This window comes from Erythrolamprus reginae, chromosome 2 (genome assembly GCF_031021105.1).
Source record: "Erythrolamprus reginae isolate rEryReg1 chromosome 2, rEryReg1.hap1, whole genome shotgun sequence".
Taxonomy (NCBI): Eukaryota; Metazoa; Chordata; class Lepidosauria; order Squamata; family Dipsadidae; genus Erythrolamprus; species Erythrolamprus reginae.
Window position 1 is genome coordinate 282605619 of NC_091951.1, and position 23681 is coordinate 282629299.

Sequence of the window (23681 nt, forward strand, 5' to 3'; positions counted from 1 at the left end):
GATCATCTGTGCCACAGCATCATGTCTATGCTTGTTGTCAGTCTGTGCGATCTTGTTTCATCTGTTTCTTTATTTATTCATTATTATTATTATTATTATTATTATTATTATTATTATTATTGTTGTTGTTGTTGTTGTTATTATTATTATTATTATTATTATTAAGATTTTTTATGCCACCACTCTCCGAAGACTTGGAGACTAATTGAGGTAGAAGACTAATTGTGGCAGACTTTTTGGAAAGTATTCAAAACATTCTTTAGAAAGACTTGCCTTAAATTCTGAGTTACCTTCTGTTCTGTGCATGGCCACTGGAGCGAACCCCCTGACTCAAAAGTCCCTCATTTCACGGTAAAATCACACTCCTAAGAACATAAGAAGAGCCATGCTGAATCGGGCCAAAGTCCACCGAGTCCAGCATTCTGTGTCACACAGTGGCCCACCAATTGTCCATGGGGATCTTGAGCAGAAAGAGAAGGCAAAACCCTCCCATTCCCTTGACCCCCCCCCAACAAATGGTATTCAAGGGAATCCTACCTGCCTCAACACTTTCATGCAAAAACAACAGCAACAACACTTTCACTTCCTTTATCCTGAATCCTTATCAATCAGCTTCCCTGAATGACCTCAGATTCTGCTATTATGAGAGGGAGAAAAATACCTTATAAAAGAACATCTTGTAATTTTATAATCCTTCATCCTTTTCTGAAACAGCACCGCCTTTTTCAGCATCACTTCTCAATTTCCCGCCTATATGACAGTTAACACAAGAATAGTTTTCTGATTACGGTGTCAGCAGAGGGACGATATTCTACCATAGTATATTTTTACACTGTGGTGTAGATGCTGCGGTATCTGACACAATAAACATTTCCAATGTTTTTGTTTTGTTACATCTTTCAAAGGATAGAGAAGGGTTAATTGAACTGATTTAAATTTGCCACTGGCACCAGCAGACCTGTAGCAAGGTTTCAGAACCTCCAGAACTGCCTGCTACTGCACGAATCTCAGCGACCGATAAGGTCCCACAGAGTTGGCCTTCTCCAGATCCCACCGACTAAACAATGTCGTTTGGCAGGCCCCAGGGGAAGAGCCTTCTCTGTGGCAGCCCTGGCCCTCTGGAACCAATTCCCCCCGGAGATTAGAACTGCCCCCACCCTTCCTGTCTTTCATAAACTACTTAAGACTCACTTATACCACCAGGCATGGGGGAGTTGAGACACCTTTCCCCCAGGCTTTTTTATACTTTGTTTTATGTTTGGTATGAATGTTGCTGTTTGGTTTTTTAAATAATGATAGGGTTTTATATGTCTTTAATATTAGATTTGTTCTACCGTTATATTGTTTTTATTGCTGTTGTGAGCCGCCCCGAGTCTTCGGAGAAGGGCGGCATACAAATCTAATAAATAAATAAATAAATAAACGAACGAACGAACGAACGAACGAACGAACGAACGAACGAACGAATAAATGAATAAATGAATAAATGAATAAATGAATAAATGAATAAATGAATAAATGAATAAATGAATAAATGAATAAATGAATAAATGAATAAATGAATAAATGAATAAATGAATAAATGAATAAATGAATAAATGAATAAATGAATAAATGAATAAATGAATAAATGAATAAATGAATAAATTTATGTTATTTAGTGCAGCTTGTCGACCTGACCCTGGTTCCCTTTCTTCTGTTGTCTTTGCTGTGTTTTGAGTCTGTTACTGTTCACCTTGATGACCCATGACTGCTATGTCAAGTTTGCTACGAATCATATTGTGAAGTATGCAGATGACATGGCAGTGGTGGGTCTTATTTGGGATGACAGTGAAGATTCTTATAGGAAAGAGGTGAAGGTGAAGGAAGAGGTGAAGGTTTTGGGTGGACTGGTGGAATAAAAATAACCCAGTTTTAACAAAACAAAGCAGATTGTTGTTAATTTTAGAAAGAGCAGGCATAGTTAAATTCCACTTTGGCTGCAACCAGAGGTAGGCTGGTGCTGGAACGCATAATTGTGCGCAGCTCCGCAGCTCTGGAATGTGAGCGCGGGATCGAGCACATGCAGGGAAGCAAAAACCTCCCAGAAATACGCCTGCATGAGCATCCCTGTGTGTGATTTTGTTACCTGCAGAGGTGCAGGAAGCATAATTGTGCTCGATCCTGCACTCACATTCCAGTGCCACAGAGCTGCGTGCAGTAAGGCATTCTGGCAGCAGCCCACCACTGGCTGCAACTATGGAGGCGGTCAATAGTACTAAGTATCTGGTGGGTACAGATAACTAACAATCTGATTTGGTCTCTCTATACGTCATCCTTAGTGAAGCGTATAAATCAGCGCCTGCATTTCCTGCGTCGGATGAAGAGAGCAAAACTTTCTCCTTTTGTCCGGACCAATTTTTATAGAAGCACAATTGAGAGCATTTTAACAGACTTCATCCCTGTTTGGTTTGGTGGCAGCACTGCCTCAGATAGAAGATCCATACAGACAGTGGTAAGGACAACGGAGAACATTATAGGAAACTCACTTCCTGTTATTCAGGATACTGCGCTATTAGAGCTTAAAGCATTGTTAGCTACCCACACACCGACTTCACCATCTGTTTCTATTGTTCCCCTCTGGGAGGAGGTTTCGAAGTATCTATAGCAGGACTACTAGATTCTGTAACAGCTTTGTTCCTTATGCCACCTATTGTGTAAATTCACAGGATTATTTTTCCAGCACCATGTACTGTATTTTTCCGAAGTATAAGATGGACTGGAATATAAGATGCACCTTAGTTTTGGGGGAGAAAAACAAGGAAAGAAAAATCTGCCTCTGCCTCCCAGCAATTTGCCTCCCAGCAAACAGTTAACAGTACAGAGGATATATACTATTTGCTGTGTATTTCTGTGCATGTGTGTCTGACCCATAGAAATAGCAACAAATTGGAGAAATGTATCTTGTGGCAGTATATCAATGCCAGAAAGTTTTCTTAAATGTAGTCACACTAACTCTTCCCAATTATTTAAATAGATCTACTCCAAACATGACTAAGTCCGGATTTAATACAGCTGCCTTATCTTAATACTAAAATAGGAAATTGTTACATTTCAGATTACATTTTTACAGATCTTTAAAATTGATGTGGCTTTCTGGAATTATTATTCTCTGCTATAGGTACAATAGCCCTGGGCCTCTTCAGATCAAGCATTTATTTTAAAAAGCGTTTTCATTTTGTTAAGTTGTCTTGAACAATAATAAAGCAGTCTTTTAAAAAACAAGTCTAATGATTTGAACATTCTACAGACATTTATAGTTATTGATTTATCTCCTTGCATCCAGCTTCAGCAATCCCATTAGCACAAGAAAATAAAATTCTGCCTCTGCCTTTCCCACTCAGCAATTTGCCTCTCTGCAGCTAGTTTCACTTTCACTTTTAGCACGTGGCCTTCCTGCAGCCTACTGAATCAGCTGTGGGTTGGGAGGCTGAAAATCAGTTGCTTCTTCTAATCAGGCTCTGCACTGTTTATTGCAAGGAGGTAAATTGCTGGGAATCAATAGCTAAAGGGTGGGGTGGCTGGGTGGGTGGGGCAACATTTGGGGTGTATACTCTGAAAAATATGACACACACACACACTCAAACTAGATTGTGGTGTTCCTTTGAGTCATATATATGTGTGTTATCATTCCAAGTAATGAACTCCGGGAGATCAGGACTTTGACACTGTGTTCAGGTTCAAGTAACCCTTTATTGAGCACATCATATCGGTACTTAGAAAGATGAAGCTAGCTCTAAATTATATCCAGGCTTAGGGATAGTTAAAAGAATGAGATTTTCCCGCCACTCTATATCTCTCAGGTCACATGAACCAATCAGTCCAGATGCAGATTCCCATCCAGCTTCAAAATGTATCCATTGACATGAACTTTCATGTTTCACACACTGGTAGATATTATGGCTAGCCAGCATAACATTCCCAAGTCTCTCCCCCCTCCTCCTTTGAATGGTAACCAAGAAACGAAGCAGAAGTAAGCATGGCTTCAGCTGAAGTTGTTTTGCAGTTGTTGACAGTGTGTCTATGTGGGTATGCATAATGGTCATCATTTGAGAGCTGAATGCAATGAAATTTCATTTTAAAGTATGCTGATTAGTGTACATTTAAAGTGACAATGAAGTTTTTATTCTATTATAAAACATGGGGGGAAAGAAATGCAATGTGAGAAATTCAATGACATTGGCAGAAGAGTCTGAGAATCATGGGAATGCAACAGAGTGTATCATGTTATAGCACATGTAACCTGATATAATTATTTGAATGAACCTATTGCATTTGGGCAGGGCATTCGATTTTTGTCCCACACTATAATTTAATAATATATTGGATTTTCTATGTATCCAATGAAATGCAAAAGAAAATGTCCATATGTGTTAGCATGGTGAAGAACATAAATACTGAATATATTATAGTAGTTAAAGAAATTAAACATAACACAGATAATTAAGTAAATGAAAAGCTCCACTGATAAGCATAGATATTTACATGAAATTAATTCAGTTGTGCTTACTAAATCTGGGACATGTAGCAACATAATGTGTCATTTTCTCATTTTTCAGCTTGAAGATTTTTCAAAGATAAAGCAGAAACTGACATCTCAGATTCATTTTTTAAAGTGATTTTCTTTCTGTTTTTTTCTACCTGTAATTTGAATTGGTACAGATATCTATTGGTCTAGTACAGTAGTTCTCAACCTTCCTAATGCTGCGACCCTTTAATACAGTTCCTCATGTTGAGATGTATCCCAACCATAAAATAATAAAATTATTATCAAACTCAGGGGTGGGTTTTAACTTACCTTACTGCTGGTTCGCTTCCTCCTGCGCTGTGTGACCACAGCCCTTTGTGCATGCCAATAATTTAAAAATAAAATTGCAAAAAAAAAAAAAAGCAAAAACCAAGATGGTAATTCATGCGCAGTGCCGTAAATTTGGCTTCTGCGCATGTTCAGAAGTTCCCATAGTACATATTTTTTTTCTTTTGCAGTAGTCTATTTGCATATGGGTGGATCTGTCTGGAGATGGAGCTGTGTCTTTGTTCCTAAGACCATGGACAATGGAAAACATGTGTTTTTGGATGGAAAACATGTGTTTTTGGATGGAAAACATGTGTTTTTGGATGGAAAACATGTGTTTTTGGATGGGAAACATTGTTTTCGGGTGGTCTTAGGTGATCCCTGTCAAAAGGTCGTTCGACCCCCAAAGGGATCATGACCCACAGGTTGAGAACTTCTGATTTAGTGAACTATTTTTCTAGTGCAGAAAGGAGACATGGGAACCTAATTAGGATTACAATTAGAAAGGCCCTGAAAGCTGCAACAACCCTGAAAAAGTGACTTATGACTATTTTTTACAGTTATGATTGTTGACGCCTTCCCATGGTCATATGCTCAAAATTTGGACACTTGGCGATTGACTCATATTTGTGACAGTTGCAGTATCCCAGGGTCACGTGATCACCTTTTGCGATCTTCTGACAAGCAAAGTCGATGGGGAACCCAAATTCACTTTTAACAACTAATTTAACAATGCAATGATTCAAATAACAACTGTGGCAAGAAAGGTTGTAAATTAAATTGGGCAAACCTAATTTGACAATTACGTCACTTAGTCATAGAATGGTTGGGTTCAGCTGTGGTTATAAATTGAGGACTACCTAGATGTTGAGATAAGACGCAATGACTTGTTCAACATCACCCACTGAGATTCCATTGCTAGGGTTGGACTTGAACCCCAGCCGAAGTGCCCGTTTTTGCGCTGCTGGGATTCCCCTGAGGTTCCCCTCCATAGGAAACCCCACCTCCAGACTTCTGCGTTTTTGCAATGCTGCAGCTTCAATTCAACACTCTAATCACAGTGGTTCTGTGTGGTAAAAGCAAAATGGCTTCTCTTTTTGCCTTTTACAGATCACAGATCACTGATCTATAAGCAAACCAACCTAGTGCCTTCTTCCACTACCTTCTGTTGCAGCCTTAGTAATTTTTTATTTTTTTTTTATTTTTATTTATTTATTTATTTTGTCCAATACAATAAATTACTTGCTTGAACAGACCTTTAATCACATGGATTCCTGGCAACTCTTCTCCAGACACATTGCAATGCAGCTACCTCAGAGATGAACTTCTGCCAGGAAAGACCAGCTGGATCTGTTCCATCAAAGAACTTTGAGACTATATCAGGAAGGTCAGAAGGTCAACCTTTCTCTTAAAACATGGGCCTGTCTTGCTGGAGTGTCTTGTAGTTGGAATTTGGGCTCTGCAATGTCCTGCTCATCAGTCAATACATTATTCCTCAAGTAAAAAGCCTGTTTTCTTTTTTCTGCCATGCAGAGCGTACTGTATCTAATGCTTCCAAATAATTTTAAATTATGTTTGGTTGTAGGTCAGACTAGTGTTATTTCTATTGCTCTAGTGGAAGTATGAGGCTTATCATATTAAAAGTACTATTCTGTTCTCCAAGTGAAGTTGAGGAGTGTTGATATTGTGTCATGCCATTCTATGTCCGTGGCTGCTTTAAAGCCACAGATCAAGTTAACACATTACAAATATAGAACATGAGCCAATCTGGAAAGCAACATTAGCATCCTGGCAAGTTTAAACAAATAGAGATATTGAACTGACCAACAGCTATGTTTCTGTAAACAACCTCAGACTTTTCCAACATACTTACTGCATAGGTACGTTGAGGAGCTTTGCGCAAAAGTGATCCTTAGGTGCAGGTAAGTACTTGTTCGGATAATGACTGAAAAGAGGAAACTTGAAACCTGTAGGAATCATATATGAAATGTCTTAATTGCTGCTAGATCTGTTTGACTCCTGCCAAAATGTAGATGTATTTGGGTGCAAGGAAAAAGAGAAGCAATATACCGGTAAATACAATATAATTACTATAAAAATAGTAATCAGTCAGATTACTATGAATTTTGAAGCATGAAATGTTTCTGATGCATAGCTTAAAAGGCTCATATTACTCAACAGTTTCATCTGAGAGTAAGTTGATATAGTGTATTAAGTGTGCTTTTATAAATTGTTGCTACTAATTCTGAAATTTGCTGTCAAATAACAAAGATGATACTGCTGTATATCTTAGATACCTAAATTGGAGCAACAAAAATTTATTCTAAGAAAATATGGACATTTTATCTTTGTATGTCAGAAAGTTGAGGGATATTTAACAGGTTATGGAATATCTGCTTCTCAGGACTATTTCTGTACGTGAAACAAAAAAATAAAAACTGTACAAAATATTGCATGAGATCACCAAATTATCAGCTGGTTCCTTTCACTTATAAAGGTTAGTTGAAAACCTGCACTATACTTCAATGATATAAATATTAAGATTGGAAAGAGACATTGGGCTTAATGGCTATTATTATGATGAACATATCTTCTAAATACCAGTTGCTGGAATATAGCAATAGCGCTATTGACCTCAGTGTATATATATTTCATATTGGCACCTTCTTGGTTAAAATGAGAAGCAGGACAACATATTAGATACATCTTTGATCTGATCCATCGTAACATGTTTGCAGTAGTTTATTTCCCTCTTTATGCAAAATGAATATGAAACAGAATGATTATGTTTTGTATTACACAATGTTTTTCTTGTTTCACATATTGTGGAATTAGTTACACTGATGTCTTTAAAAAAAATGTGCAGATTTTTCTATTGATTCAAAGTTTTGTTTGAAAAAAAATTGATGTGGAGATGGGAAGGATCATGCAGTCATATGTGAAATTAAAGCTGTGATACGGAGTATGACTTCAGAACTCACAAAAGATATTTCTTCTCCCAACAAAATTGCATTTTCAGCACCTATAAAGTGCAGTGCCAGCGCTGAACCTTTAACACATCTGGAAGGCCCTGTTAAGCTTTCTGCAGGACTATGAGCTGCTGTGGTCTATGTACTCAGTTAGGACAGATGGCATCAGAGAAAATGTTCAGAAACAAATACGAACAATTGTATTCAACACTGAACTTGACTGGAACAAGCTTAGTCCCAGCCTGTGGCATTTGAACCAAATATATTAGTCAAAGGGGATGACTGCTATTTGATTCTAACTCTGGGAAGTAGAATATAATAATATAATATAATAAATATAATATAATATAATATAATATAATATAATATAATATAATATAATATAATATAATATAATATAATATAATATAATATAATATAATATAATATAATATAATATAATATAATATAATATAATATAATATAACATAACATAACATAACATAACATAACATAACATAACATAACATAACATAACATAACAATATAATATAATATAATATAATATACTTTTATTGGCGAAGTGTGCTTGGACACACAAGGAATTTGTCTTGGTGCAGATGCTCTCAGTGTACATAAAATAAAAAGATACATTTGTCAAGAATCATGTGGTACACCACTTAATGATTGTCATAGGGTCAAATAAGCAATGAGTATGTTTGCTTATTGTAACCAGTATCATTAAAAGGCTGATGCTGGGATATGCCGGCAAGTTGTACTTTCTCATCATCAGTCTTTGTTACATGGCAAAGAACCATTCTGCCTTGAGAAAGCAGGAGGCAATGGTGGCCAAAATTATTGGATACGGGCCTCACCTTCCATCTACCACAAACTAGTGAAGTTGAAGAATCTTCCCTCAAAATCAGCATCTGGAACTGAATCATGTACTTAATTTTTCAAGTCTTAATAGATGGGTTAGGTTTTATTGACCACTCAATCCTTTTTTATATTCTCTGTTGTGACGTTATGCGTTTCCTTCTCATGCCAAAAGCTGAACCCCAACCAGTGGTAGAGTGGAACATGTAGGTTTCCTATCCCCATGCTTATAGGAAGAAGAAAGGAAGAAGGCTAATGCAGGGGTGTGCAATTATCGCAACTTTATGACCTGTGGACTTCAATTCTCAGAATTCCCCAGCCAGCCATGCTAATTCAGGAGTTCTGGGAGTTGAAGTCCACACAGTCATGGGCTTCTCCACCCACATGGGGGTGGGGGACGCTGTCTGGCCAGTGGAAATGGCCCAGGAATGGCATAGCCGATAGATTTCGGCCAGTGATGGGTTACCAAAGTTTTTACTACCACACTGTGGATGTGGCTTATGCATTTTGTTTCAACATCTTTCAGTGCAAATCGAGTCTACGGTGAGGGGCGGCATACAAATCTAATAAATACAAATAAATTCAAATCTAATAAATACTAATTGTTTGCTCCTTGGTGGAGCTCCAAATTTTGCTACTGGTACTGCGTATTGGACTGTACCCGTAGGAGCCCATCACTGATTTTGGCCCAGAAATGCCACAATAAACAGATTCCTGGTGAAAATCGCCGGGTTTTTGCTTAGGTGCATGCACAGAAGCAAACATCCTGGTGAAAATAGCTGAAATCTCATTTGCGCTTGCAAAATTTAAGTTATTTTCACCGTTTTTGCTTCTGCCCATGCACAGAAGCAAAAATCCCAGCGAAAATAGCTGAAATCTCATGAGATTTGGCTTGCTGCGCATGCACAGAAACCAAATCTCACGTGAGGTGAACATGCGCTTGTGTTGGGAGTGTGCATACCTGCGCTGGCCGCCATAGACCGTCCGGGTAGCGCGGTGAGTGGCTGTGCACCGCTGAGTCCAAAGGTCATAAAGTTGCCATAGTTTCCCACCCCTGCAGAAAATAACATCTCTGCAGAGCAGAGACATGCAGCCTGTACATGGGTCCCAGGCAGGGGTGGGTTCCTCCCAGTTTGGACCAGATCATCCAAACCGTTAGTGACCCGCTGGTGATGTAATTTTGGCATTATAGATCTGGTTCTGTTTGTGGCAATTTGGGTTCGCTGCCATCTTTTTTTCTGAATTTTTGACCAATTTTCCTGTGTTTTGATAAAAGGCCTCCAGCCTGCCCCTAGGTTCTATACTTGAAGCACAGCTGATCAGCTCCTCAGCTGTGTTTCGGGCTGAATCCACCTTCTGAGCATGAACGGAAGGGAAATCCCATGAGGGGACATGCGTGCAAAACAACGCAATGTGAACCAGGTAAATGGAACCCATCCCTGGTCTCAGCATATTTTAACCTTCCAGTCTATCTGCATCCATTCTTTTGCCATAGGAATAAGGAAACTCAGAATTAAATACGTAAACATGCCAGCATGTCATCCAGATGCTCTATTTTTTATAGTTTCATAATATCTTACCAGAAATGAGATTGGCACTTGCTGTCTTACTTCTGCTCCAGTGAAGCATAACCACTGTTGTTTGCCAGAGGATGCTTGCTTGGCCTCGACGTAGTTTTTAATCTGACACTTGTCACATGCTGCATCGTGATAATTTCAGAAGGGCCAGCTGGCCTTTGGAAAACTTCAACTTCTGACCTGGCTGCTTGCTCTAATCAAGTGTTTACTTGAGTATAGGCCAAGCTGCTCTCAGGTTATACATATTGGTGTTAAACTTGGCTCATCAAAACTTTTGTCAATATAATTAAAATTATTCAGTTATCTCAAAGAACCCGAATTCCATTTTGCAAGGATGATTGCCAGTTCATGGAAAATAAAAGGAGGTGGGAATCTGTCATTTTACATCCTTCAGCCCAGTGGCAAAGATATTACAGTAATGCTGAAAGAGCAAGAGGGATGTAAGAAGGTTTCTCATATCAACCGTTGTTTAATCCATAATTAAAGATATTAATTAGCATCTCTGTGAGGAGTTTAGACTTGACAGCACAAAGACTGCAGCTCTCAAGTGAACCTTAATGACGAGATAATTTTCTTTCATGAATCCTGAAATATCTCGCTGGAAATTCGGTATTAGTGGCACTGGTACTTAGCAGCACCTCACAAGGGACTGCAAGCTGTGGATAAAGTTAGAAATTAACTCTGTATCTCCTCTTTGCCTTTCATTCTGCCTGCTCTATATCTTGAGATTGATAATCTCAGACTCTTTGTTATCAAGGTCTATATGTATCTGGTTATGTACATACAGGGGTGGGCAGCAGGCAGGACAGGGTGGAACGCAGTTCCACCTGTGGAAATGAAGCTGTTTGCCCAGCTCCAGCTGACTATCCCCCCCTCCCATCCTCTTCCTGCTCCTTGGAAAGCAGCAGGGAGACCAGCACTGGCAGGAGTTGCAGGGGGCCCATTTCCTCCCCCCTCTTTTCTCAACAATCGGACCCATTTGCCTAGCTACCCAGCATGAGGCAGGGGGCGACCCAGGAAGGAGAGTGCAGGAAAAGCAAAGCAAAGCAAATTGTCACCCCAGAGAGCGACACTGGTGAGGTTGTAAGTCGAGGACTTAACAATTCACTTGAACAATGATGATTGTTCAAGCCACTCCCACCTGGTCACATGGCCGGCAATCCACTCCTACCCAGTCACATGACCATCAAGCCAGACCCACAGTGTGGCACTAAAAAATTTAGCTGCCCATTACTGCATACATCCATGCAAGGATGTGCATACACACACAAACACACACAGAGACACACATATACACGAGTGCCTACAGAGATCCTAGTGCCCACAGATTTACTTCCTGATAGGATATAGCTGACTTTGTCTATTTTCACTATTTCTTTAAATAAATATTTTTTTTCCAGTGATCAATCTACTTCACTAATCCTTAGACTACTTAGACTCGTCAAATTCAACACCATATTAATGCTAATACCTCTGAATATTTATTTCCTTACTTTTGGAGGTGCATTGCCATGATCTATCTGCAGAGAACAGATAGGTTTGGGTTTTAATGTGTGATAATCTAGAACAGCACTTTATTAGGGTTATAATTATGCTAAGTTAGGCTTGGAAGATTAACTTTGAGAAAGTTGATCGTGTACAAAAGTTTCATTATTCAAAAAAGAACACCAGCCTCTGCATCAAAGGATGTTGAATTAACCATGTAGGCTTCCTACTGTATTAATAAATTGAGGAAAATATGTGGACTGCAAAAAGCTTACAAAAAAAGGAATGATAGCAGGACCAATCAGTATAATACATATTCTGTTTCGGTAGTCTTTAACAGCACATCATCCTGGGAATAGAAATATTTCTGATCTGACACCTGGTAGCTGTCTGTTGAATAAAACAGCACTTTCAATTGAACAATTATGAAAATGGTAGCAGTTCCTTTGAAAATGTGTATATTCTCTGGTTTTCATAAGCTTTAAGAAGCAGAAAAGGGTTTTGCAAAAGCAATGAATTTCACAGTTGATGCACTGACTCATTTCTTGCATAAATCTGTTGAAACTCTTAGAGGGAATGAATCTAGCTCATTGTGTTAAACATGAGAGCATTGATTGAGGCTTGGCAAATTTTTCATGTGTAAACAAGGCATTGCTGAAGCTGAAATTACTCCTAACTATAAACTCTACATACAGACCTTTGTCATTCATGGTATCATTGTAGGTTCCTTTTCTCCGTGTTTTATAGTCTTAGACCCTATCTTTTCAGTTTGGAATCTTTGCTTTCTTTTTAGATTTTGTGAATGGACCCAGTTTCATAACCTTTCATGAGAAATAAATTACAGAGATATACAATACTACAATCAATTTAATTTAATTTAATTTAATTTAATTTATTAGGCTTAATTTATTAGACTTACCGTAATTAAATTGGGCATCACCTAAGAGAAATACACCATGACCTAAACAGATGTTTGTTTATTTTATTTGTTTGTTTGTATATTTGTCAAACATGTATAGGATAGTAGTAGTTTGCATAAACGTAACTTAAGTAAAAAGTAATGATAAAAGAGGACAATAGGACAGTAGGCACAATGGGGTGCTTATGCATGCCCCTTACAGATCTCTTAGAAATAGGGAGAGATCAACTATAGATAATCTAAAAAACCACTTAAAAAGTGATATTTGCCAACAAGAATTGCATGGCTATATTTTAAACTACATATTAGAGACTATGGTTAATTATTCTTCCATTCAAAATGCAAGTGGTTGGAGGGGAAAAAAACCACCAAAAGGAAGGTAAAATATATTTCTGGCTTACTAACAATTCCTTCCATACCACAAAAATGTTAGAGAAAAAAGATTCATCCAGATAATAATAATAATAATAATAATAATAATAATAATAATAATAATAATAATAATAATAATTTATTAGATTTGTATGCCGTCCCTCTCCGGAGACTCAGAGCAGCTCACAAAAAAAACAACAATGTGACAAATCTAATATATTTAAAAGACAACTAAAAACCCATCATTAAAACCATGCAATACAATCATACCATATAAAAAGAATATAAGCCCAGGGGAATCTCAATTTCCCCATGCCTGATGACATAGGTGGGTCTTCAGTAGCTTACAAAAGGCAAGGAGGGTGGGGGCAATTCTAATCTCTAGGGAGAGTTGATTCCAGAGGTCTGGAGCCACCACAGAGAAGGCTCTTCCCCCGGGGCCCACCAGACGACATTGTTTAGTTGACGGGACCCGGAAAAGGCCAAATCTGTGGGACATTATCGGTCGCTGGGATTTGTGCAGCAGAAGACAGTTCTGAAGGTATTCTGGTCCAATGCCATGTAGGGCTTTATAGGTCATTACCAACACTTTGAATTGTGACCAGAAAATAATTGGTAGCCAGTGCAGGCCGCGGAGTGTTGACGAGATGTGGGCAAATCTAGGGAGCCCCACAATAGCTCTCATGGCCACATTCTGCATGATCTGGAGTTTCCAAACACTGTTCAAAGTTAGCCCCATGTAGAAATGTTTCTTGTACTTGTTTTACTTGTACATATAAAAAGTATGTACAAATAAAACAAGATCTTACTTTGGTAGGAGAGAGCTGGTTGATTAATGAAAATGATAAATTGTAAAACAGTCAGAGGGCAGTTGATAGGACAGAAAACAAAATAAACCTGTAGCAGAAAGCTATCTTGCCATAACTTCATTCACACCAATAAGAATGCACAATGCTTAGGCACACAGAAGAATTGCTCAGTGTTATGGGCATGCCTTTCTATTTTTCCACATTATGGTGTAATAATTTCTCTTTAGGAAGCGGTGTATTTTTCTTTAGAAAGTTTCTGCTATATCTCTGCTGTATCTCTTTAGGAACTCTCTGTTATATAGAAACCATTCTTATAAACCACAAAGCTGATAAAACAAATAATTCCAGCAAAGGAAGCAGTAAGAATTCCTTTTAATGGAAGGATGATATCTATGGGCTGAGTATATGTATTCAAAAAAGTCTACATTATCCCCAGCCAATGGCACTTCAGAAGAAACACTTTTTTTATTTCAAAACAAACAATAATGATGATGATGATGATGATGATAAGGAAATGATCAAGCAAAAGAGACATTGTGATAAACAATATCAAACATAGTGGGTTCTAGCATGCTTAGAATCAACCTGGGTATTGATTCAAGATGTTGATGTGTAGTATCGTTTTTTCTTAATGCTTTGTGAAAGTATCAGCTTTGTGTTGACTTTCCTATTATAACGGAAGTATAGCTAATTTGCAGTGCAACTTTAGCGAAGTCTCTGGCTGTTTGCCATTTCCATTATAAATGACCTCTTTAGGTAGTCATTGTAATGAAAAACATATCCCTGCCCTTTTGGAAATAACAGCCAAATACCGTAGTTTAAAATCAGAAAATCCACTTTACTTATCCAAAAAATGGCCCTGAATTTGACTCCCATCCCCCAAAGGATCAACCACAGGCTGCATACTTCAGGTACTACCTACCAAAATTGCCACCTAACAGATTCAGGAAGCAGATAACAGCATCTGCCCTCTGGAACATCATCTTCCCAGCTAAATGCATGTTTCCCTTTCAGGCTGTGCTTAAAAGGTCTTTGATAGTCTGGCTTTTTCCCATGGAACCTTGTTTTAAGGTGGCTGGTGGGCCTTTTATGTCTGTCTGTCTGTCTGTCTGTCTGTCTGTCTGTCTGTCTGTCTGTCTGTCTGTCTGTCTGTCTGTCTCTCTCTCTCTCTCTCTGTGTAGACATGTTACTTGGAATATTTCCTCTTCTGGATATACATCGTTCTGTTCTTTGTTTCTTAAATTTTTAATATTATTTGCTACCCAAAATCTTTATGGAATTGGTTAGCTTTCTAAATTAAGCATATACCAGTTGGAAAAAAAGGGTTGCCCATTTTAGTGTCTTCTTAGGATTCTTCAAAATATATTTTCCCCTTAATTCGCCCCATATTATACCAGTGCATAATATTTGCTTGTAGGCATGTCTAGAATAACAAATTGCCAATTCTCTCTAGCTGGGAGTTGACACCTTTGTCAATAAACAATCTCTGCAAATATTAGGCTTAATGCTGTAATGTGTTTATCCCTTTATGATGTTGTTATGAACCCATAGATACTTCTTTATACTATAACAAGCATAAAATAAACAATGAAAGCATAAGTACAGTAAATATTACTATTTCTGAAGCACATGCTATTACAGTATATTTGATGTAACATACAACTTAGTATTGATACTAATTGAGGGAGTTATTGAATAGCTATAAAATATGACAAGGGTGAAATATCACTTAAGGTATGTCTATGAAGATTCTCAGTCATTCAGTCATGGTTGTCTCAAAGATGCTTTTTCAAGGTGCAACTGGACTTTCTGGTTTTTCTTTGAAGATGTTTCACTTCTTAGCCAAGAAGCATCTTGGATGAGAAGCGAAACATCTTTAAAGAAAAGCAGAAAGAAAGTACAGTTGCTCCTTAAAAAGTCCAGATATATCCAGCATGAATCCCAGCAACCAGTTAGGTCCCACAGAGTCAGCCTTCTACAGGTCCCATCAACTAAGACTTCCATGTGGGGGGCCCAGCCCTCTGGAATCAGCTGCCCCCCCTTGGAGATTCATACAGCCCCACCCTTCTCACCTTTTGTAAGAGTCTGAAGACTCATTTATGCGGCCAGGCCTGGGGTCATTAGACACTGCCCCAGTCTGACAAATGCATTGTAAGCTTGCTGATTGAATGGGTATGAGAGCATTTTAATTGCTTTTTCATGTTTTTTAGATTATTAACTTTAATTAATTGGATTTGGATGTACACTGTTCCTTATATGTTGTAAGCCACCCTGAGTCCTCAGAGAGGGGTGGCAATCAAATCAAATCAAGTCAAGTCAAGTCAAGTCAAGTCAAGTCAAGTCAAGTCAAGTCAAGTCAAATCAAATCAAATCAAATCAAATCAAATCAAATCAATCTATATTATGTTTTCCTATCTCAAAGCTGTATATTTGGAATGGCCTCCCAGGGAGGTTTATTTGCTTCAGTCTTTAAGAAATAGTCGAACCCTAAACTTTTCAGGAAAGCATTTGGGGGTTGTTGTCATGATCTGTTTTGAAATCTGTATATATTTTATTTTTAAGTTTTATGATTATGTTATTGTTCTTCTTTGTGAGTCACTGAGAGTTTACTACGATTGTGGTGAGATATAAATCTGATATAAATAAGTAACACAATGTTTTGCACAGCAGAAAGCTTTTAACTGCTCTTGCAGAAAGGTTGGTCATAGATTAGAATTATTTATAGTAATAAGAAAGACTGTGAAAAAACAGATGAGATACGTTAGAATTCTTTATTGGCCAAGTGTGATTAGACACATGAGGAATTTGTCTTTGATGCATATGTTCTCAGTGTACATAAAAAGAAAAAAATACATTCATCAAGAATCATAAGTTGCAACACTTAATGATAGACATAGGGTACAAATAAGCAATCAATCAGGAATCATATCAGGAAACAATCAATATTAATAGTAAGGATACAAGTTACAATCATACAGTCATAAGTGGGAGGAGATGGGTGATGTGAACAATAAGAAGATTAATAGTAATAGTAATGCAGATTTAGTGAATAGTTTAATAGTGTTGAGGGAATTATTTGTTTAGCAGAGTGATGGCATTTGGGAAAAAAACTGTTCTTATGTCTAGTTGGTCTGGTATGCAGTGCTCTATAGCAGTGATTTTCAACCTTTTTTGAGCCGCGGCACATTTTTTACATTTACAAAATCCTGGGGCACACCACCAACCAAAATGATACAAAATGACACTCTAAGACACTCTCCTCTCTTTTTCCATCCCTGTCTCCTCCCCTCCCTTGTGTGTGTGTGTATATATACATACTCTTGAACCATTTCAAAAAACAGGTGAGGACTGGAGTTTTTCTCTCTCTTATTCTTTGGGTGCTTTTTATCATATGCTTTAAATCAAGAGTCACTTCTCTCTCTCTTTTGTTTCTCTCTCTTTCCTCTGATTCTCTGTCTCAATCATTTTCTCATTTCTCTTTTTTCCTCCCCCTTTTGCTCATTTCTCTCTCTCTCTCCCCCTTCCTCTCATTTTTCTCTCTCTCTTGCTTTCTTTCTCTTGCACTCTTTCTTTCTCTCTCTCTCTCTTTCTCTCAGCAAAAAGTTGCAAAACTCGAACCTGAGCTTCCTTCTTCACGGCACACCTGACCATGTCTCGCGGCACACTAGTATGCCACGGCACACTGGTTGAAAAACACTGCTCTATAGCATCATTAGGACTTGAAGCAATGTATGCCCAGAATGCGAGGGGCCAGTCAATATTTTCACCGCCCTCTGTTTGACTCGTGCAATATACAGGTCTTAAAAGGAAGGCAGGTTGGTAGTGGTTGTTTCTTCTGCAGATACAATGTGGAAAAGTAACAAAATATTTAGTAGGAAAAAAAATGAATGAGGAAGAGCAAGACACTTTTTAATCCTGCATTCAAAAGTTCTACACATCCCAGAAGAATAACTTCAATAAAACTATTCATTCTGTGCTGTCCAACATACTGAACCAATAATCAGAAAATGAATGATGTCTTTAAAATGTGAATATAGTCAGAATGACTAAAATCCCTCATCCATGAATATATCTAATCTTTAAGAAAATGAAGGGGAAAAGGTTGATTTGTCTTTCATTGGATTGACAGTTCCCGACTCTCTACTTAACTTTAATAAAGATAATATCTAATGAAATTTCAAGATATGTAAAAAAAAAAACCCTCTGGGTTGAAGCAATTATTCTTGAAAGGCTTCCTGACTTATGTGCAGCATCAGAATTCTTGCAAGCTGACTTGGTGAATGATTTTATGAATGAACAAGCAAAACTCAATCCAAATATATTACGGTAGTTGTATTTCTTGGTAGAAATCACACCACCTTCCGCCATTGATTCTAAGCAAGGGAGAAGAATTCATTATTAGGCTTCTATTGTTCGTGACATCTCTGGCTTGCCACTGTCAATACTGAAATAATGACTCGGAACTCTAATATGACACTCCATTGGAGGTCATATCTTTGGACAAAATAGAAAGGCTGGATCTGTAGGTTATAAAAGAGCTCACTGAGCCCTTTTCAGAAGCAGAGATATTATTAATCCCTTAGCACAGAGGTCTTTAAACTTGGCAACTTTAAAACTTGTGATCTTCAACTCCTAGAATTCTGGGAGTTAAAGTCCACAGGTCTTAAAGTTGCCAGGCTTGGGGACCCCTGCCGCCTAGCTAATTATACCTGGAATTTGGCCACTGGTTTTCTCAACAGATGAGGCTCAGCCTCTGAAAACAATTAATTCACCCCAAATTTAAACCAGTAGTTACTAAAAAAAGGTGTACAAACCTGTTAGATGTGTTTCTCCTGTGTAAATTAGAATAGAAACATAGAAACATAGAAGACTGATGGCAGAAAAAGACCTCATGGTCCATCTAGTCTGCCCTTATACTATTTCCTGTATTTTATCTTACAATTGATATATGTTTATCCCAGGCATGTTTAAATTCAGTTACTGAGGATTTACCAACCACATCTGCTGGAAGTTTGTTCCAAGGATCTACTACTCTTTCAGTAAAATAATATGTGTACATTTTCTTCTCCAAGCAACTCCAAGAAGAATTTTAGCAGTCTGCATACCATGAAGCAATTGAATAAACTTGGAGAAAGATACAACTGCTTTAATAGTGTGAAAAGAGTCATTCTTGCTACTTTACGGATGGATGTATCTGCATATATTATCTTTTCGGTCATCAATCAAATAGGAATCAGTTTCCAATGCATTACTTGAGACAGTGCTTATGTAGGAGAAAGTTCCATACATTTCAAACATCTTGTGACTCAATGTAAACATTGCAAATAGAACACACATATCACTTCCTCTCATGAATTGAAACATATACAGTGTTCCCTCACCACTTTGCGGTTCACCTTTCACAGACTCGGTGCATCGCGGGTTTTTATAAAATATTAATTTCTCATGGAGCATCATTTCATTGCATAGGTTTAGAAATTCAAAACATTTTACAGTATGTGCAAAGGTACAATACATGCACAGAACAGTGTGGGAATGGTTATTAAGGGAATGGGAAAGGTTTATGTAGGGTAAAAGTGTGGGGGAGGGTTTATAAAGTCTTAAAATAGTGTATAAATACTTAAATAAATATAGCGTCACTACTTCACCAATTTTCATTTATCGGGGTTGGTCCTGGAACGTAACACCCATGATAAACGAGGACACACCGTAACAACTTTACTTTGTTGTCAATAATGTGGTTTGGACATGAATGGCAAGGTATTGCCATTGTAATGTACTAGATTTTGCTTTATACCAGTAACCATAATATTTACTATCAATCCTGATGAACTCCAGTTAAAGTTTATGGTTCTCTAAGATCATCCATATTATTTTAGCATCTAAGCTACAAAACAAAACCCCATGACAGGTAAGTCTCCCAAGTTGAAAAAAGAATGAATGTATAAATTTAAATTATTACCAATTTCACACTCTTTTATGATGACCAAATCAATTGCCTTATATGCCTGAATCCAAGTTACAGTTGGTTAATAAATTAAGCTGCCTCTTCTCATGCGTAGGATGATAAATAAAATTTAATGGTTAAATCAATTCAGGCACTTGTAGGATTGGAAAAAATATAACTATGTATTTTAAAACAATGTACACTGTATGACATACTGTTTGCTGGTTTTCATTTGTTATTTTACTTACTTAAATAAAATGGCTTTCTTAGATATTCCTGTTCCTTATCATGACACTTTCCCCCCCCAGATAATTTTAATGCCAGCATTATGGGACATCAGGTGATAATATTTGACTTTTCAGCCATAAGAGGTTTATGGGAGATTCGAGTGAAGAAGCACAAACAAAAACAAAAACAGGAAAAAGAACGAATAGCTCATAGTGCATTAGAGAAGTAAGGAAATATTTACTTTATTGTTATTTCAATGTTAACGTATCACTGTTTCATTATAAATTAAGCCATTGTACACTACAGCCACCAATAGCTTGCTTGCATGTATGTATGTATGTATGTATGTATGTATGTATGTATGTATGTATGTATGTATGGTATGTAAGTATGGTATGTATGTATGTATGGTATGTATGTATGTATGTATGTATGTATGTATGTATGTATGTATGTATGTATTTTTCTTAAACAGCATGGCTGTTCATCTTAGCATAGTGTTTCTGATGACTAATAGTCTGTATTTGATTGGAATTTTTGTTTTGGGAGGATGGATTCACATAATTGTTTGGGCCATTGCTATTTTCATTTGCTATTTTCATTTGCTTACACTATTCCCCAATCAAGCTGTTTCAGAGACAAATCCAGGGGTGGGCTGCTGCCCGGACATGGGGGAACGCAGTGGGGTAGCGAAAATGGAGCTCCATCCCAGAGCACCCAATTTGTACTGAAAGATGTTGAAAGAAAAAGCAGGGTGTCCTGTATAAGCCATGCCCACAGTGTGGTAGTAAAACTTTTGGTAGCCCCTCACTGGGCGAGTCTCAATTGTTCCCTCTGTATTATTAATGGTACAACTATCTATCATGAAAACATGATCCCAAGCAACAGTTACATGAACTCAAAAAGAACGATGATGGGGCAAAATGAAGGTACATCTTCAGGATTGAATATCTCATGTCCTGAGATCATTTGAAATCTTTTGTTGGGTTTCTTTTTGGAAGAATATTTAGATATTTATCACGCGTATTTACATTGGAGGGAATTTCTATGTCTTGATTTCATTTTGCTGAATGGAGTGCAACCAACTCACACACCACTCTAATGCCAAATGTGACTCTTAGCACTTTCCTATCTTAACTTAGGAAAGCAAAGGAAAAGAGCATGATAAAAAAAGGTGAAAGGGTGAATAACATAATTCTCCATAATAAGGGTTTGGGCTTAAGTGCTGTGCATGGGATATGCATGTGAACTTAAAAAGTACTCATTCAAGTAGCTTTTAAAAAGCTTACAGAGTCCCGAAGGTATTGTTAATGGGGCAGGAATTCACTATGTTGTAAAAAACACTCTCATTAATGAGGTCTGCAACTCTTAAGATAGTTACAATGTGCTGAAGAAGCCCGTTATATTACATGTTTATGACAATTTACTTTTAATTGTGGGAGAATTCTCTCTCCTACAAATAAAGATGCTTTGGAGATAGTTTTTAGGCAATGCATAATGCATATCATATTGGCTGTATGGTAGGCCTGATTATGTTAGAATTGGATATTATGTGCAGCAAATCAGGGATCATCTATATCGTGTCTGAGATCCCAGTAGTTTTCCACAGAGGTCCAGAGGGAACCATGAAAAGCAACATAATCAGTTCATTTATGATTATGAAATGAAATGCAAAACTTAACTTTCATATTCTGTTAAGAGGAAACATGTAACTGGTAATTTGTTTGACTTGAAAATGATTCTACCCTAAGGAAATTACCATTATAGCTGTATGTGAGCATTGTCTATTTATCTTAACATTAGTACAATATTTCTAAATTGTTCTCCTTAAGAATAGTTGAAATAACCCTCCTCTTCCTCTTCCTCCTCCTCCATCTCCTCCATCCTTTAATTAAGAGAAAACCAGTATTGATCTGTTAGTTCAACACAGAAGCCTAATTCACAACTGGCTAAGACATGTTTTAGCATATTTGCCTGTGGATATTGAGTTATATTAGAGGTGGGTTTTTCCTGGTTTGGACCAGTTTGCCTGAACCAGTAGCAACCCACTGGTAATGTCACAATGATGTCACAGAACCAGTTTGGTTGGTGCCAATCCTTGATGCCGCCAGCTTCTTCTTTGGGAAAAAAAAAGATTTTGGGGAATTTTTTTCTGTTTTTTTTTCTTCTGAGCAGTAGCCAAATTTCCAGCACTGCACATGAGTCGCCATCTTATTTTTGGCTTTTTTGGGGGCAATTTTTATTTCTTTGGCACTGCACATGTGCACATGTGGCCACACAGCTCAGTCACATGGCATGGGAGGAAGCAAACTGACAGCAAGGTAAGTTGAAACCTACCCGAGTTATATATACACTGCTCAAAAAAATAAAGGAAACCCTTAAACAACACAATATAACTCCAAGTAAATCAAACTTCTGTGAAATCAAACTGTCCACTTAGGAAGCAACACTGATTGACAATCAATTTCACATGCTGTTGTGCACATTCAACTTTGTAAAGAACAAAGTATTCAATGGGGATATTTCATTCATTCAGATCTAGGATGTGTTGTTTAAGTGTTCCCTTTATTTTTTTGAGCAGTATATATAGCTTCCATACTTTGAAAATCTTAACTTATGGCTTTTCATTGGGGGAAACCAACCAATTTTGATTCATCTAAAACAAACTACACTTTATGTGAATTAGATCAACTTGAGCCCATCTTCTAAAAAGCTCCCATTTCACAAACTGGTTTGGGAAGTCTTCTTTTACTGTTCCATGAAACTATTTCTGAAGTTCTAGCAGTTGGAAAGAAACCAACCAGGGATTTACTTCACCTTAGATAGCTTGGAATAGACCAACAGCATATTTTCAACATGGATCAGAATGGTCATGAATTATAGTGAAGCTATCATCCTTTGCCTTCATGAGAATCAAAAGCATTTCCATATACTTGTGGATAGATGAACTAGGGGTGAAGTAGTGAACACAGATAGGGCCAGAATAATTCTATGTCTTGATTTTGTGTTACTTAGCTGGTACAATTTTTAGATCCCCCCCCCTGGAGTTATTTTCATCCTTATTATTTCCCACCCAAACTTAGAGGCGTTCTTGCTTACAGAAATGGTTTATGAAATGGCCAGCAGTGAATTGGATAGTATTTTTTTGGGCCAGAAGTCTGCATCAATACTTTTGGTTGGCAATGATGACCCAGCAGCTCAAATGGTGATAGTTTGTGATCTTGAAATAGGCAGTAATTCAGAGATCTTTTTATGACCAATCGTTGAATAAGTTGATAGATGATGGCTAGCGAGGTAGTTACTAGATAGATAGATAGATAGATAGATAGATAGATAGATAGATAGATAGATAGATAGACAGACAGACAGATAGATAGATAGATGGACAGATGATAGATAGATATATGATAGATAGATGACAGACAGACAGACAGACAGACAGACAGACAGACAGACAGAGATAGTAGCCTGCTGGCTTATGTGGAATCAAAACCTTTTTTTGTCTCAAAATAATGAAAGTGTTGCTGTGTTGGCATGGTGCAAACTCCATCATTTCATATGTTGATGTTATGTCACAATGCACATACTTACAGAGTGATACTGTTTTTGTCATTTGCTTCCTTGATGCCCTCTGAAATGAAGGTGTGTAAAAGTGTTCTCTTTTTCTTTGTTGATCACTTGGGCTG

The 23681-nt window shown here is 37.6% G+C and overlaps 1 protein-coding gene across 1 annotated transcript in view; it reads left to right on the forward strand.

Annotated features, from left to right (window-relative positions):
- The first annotated feature begins 20095 nt into the window (after positions 1 to 20095).
- The window catches only part of LRRC2 (leucine rich repeat containing 2), a 79087-nt gene continuing 75501 nt past the window's right edge, over positions 20096 to 23681 (forward strand). The window contains exon 1 of the mRNA XM_070736287.1: positions 20096 to 20220. Within this exon, the coding sequence (XP_070592388.1) occupies positions 20096 to 20220 (125 nt within the window). The remainder of the gene's footprint in view (positions 20221 to 23681) is intronic.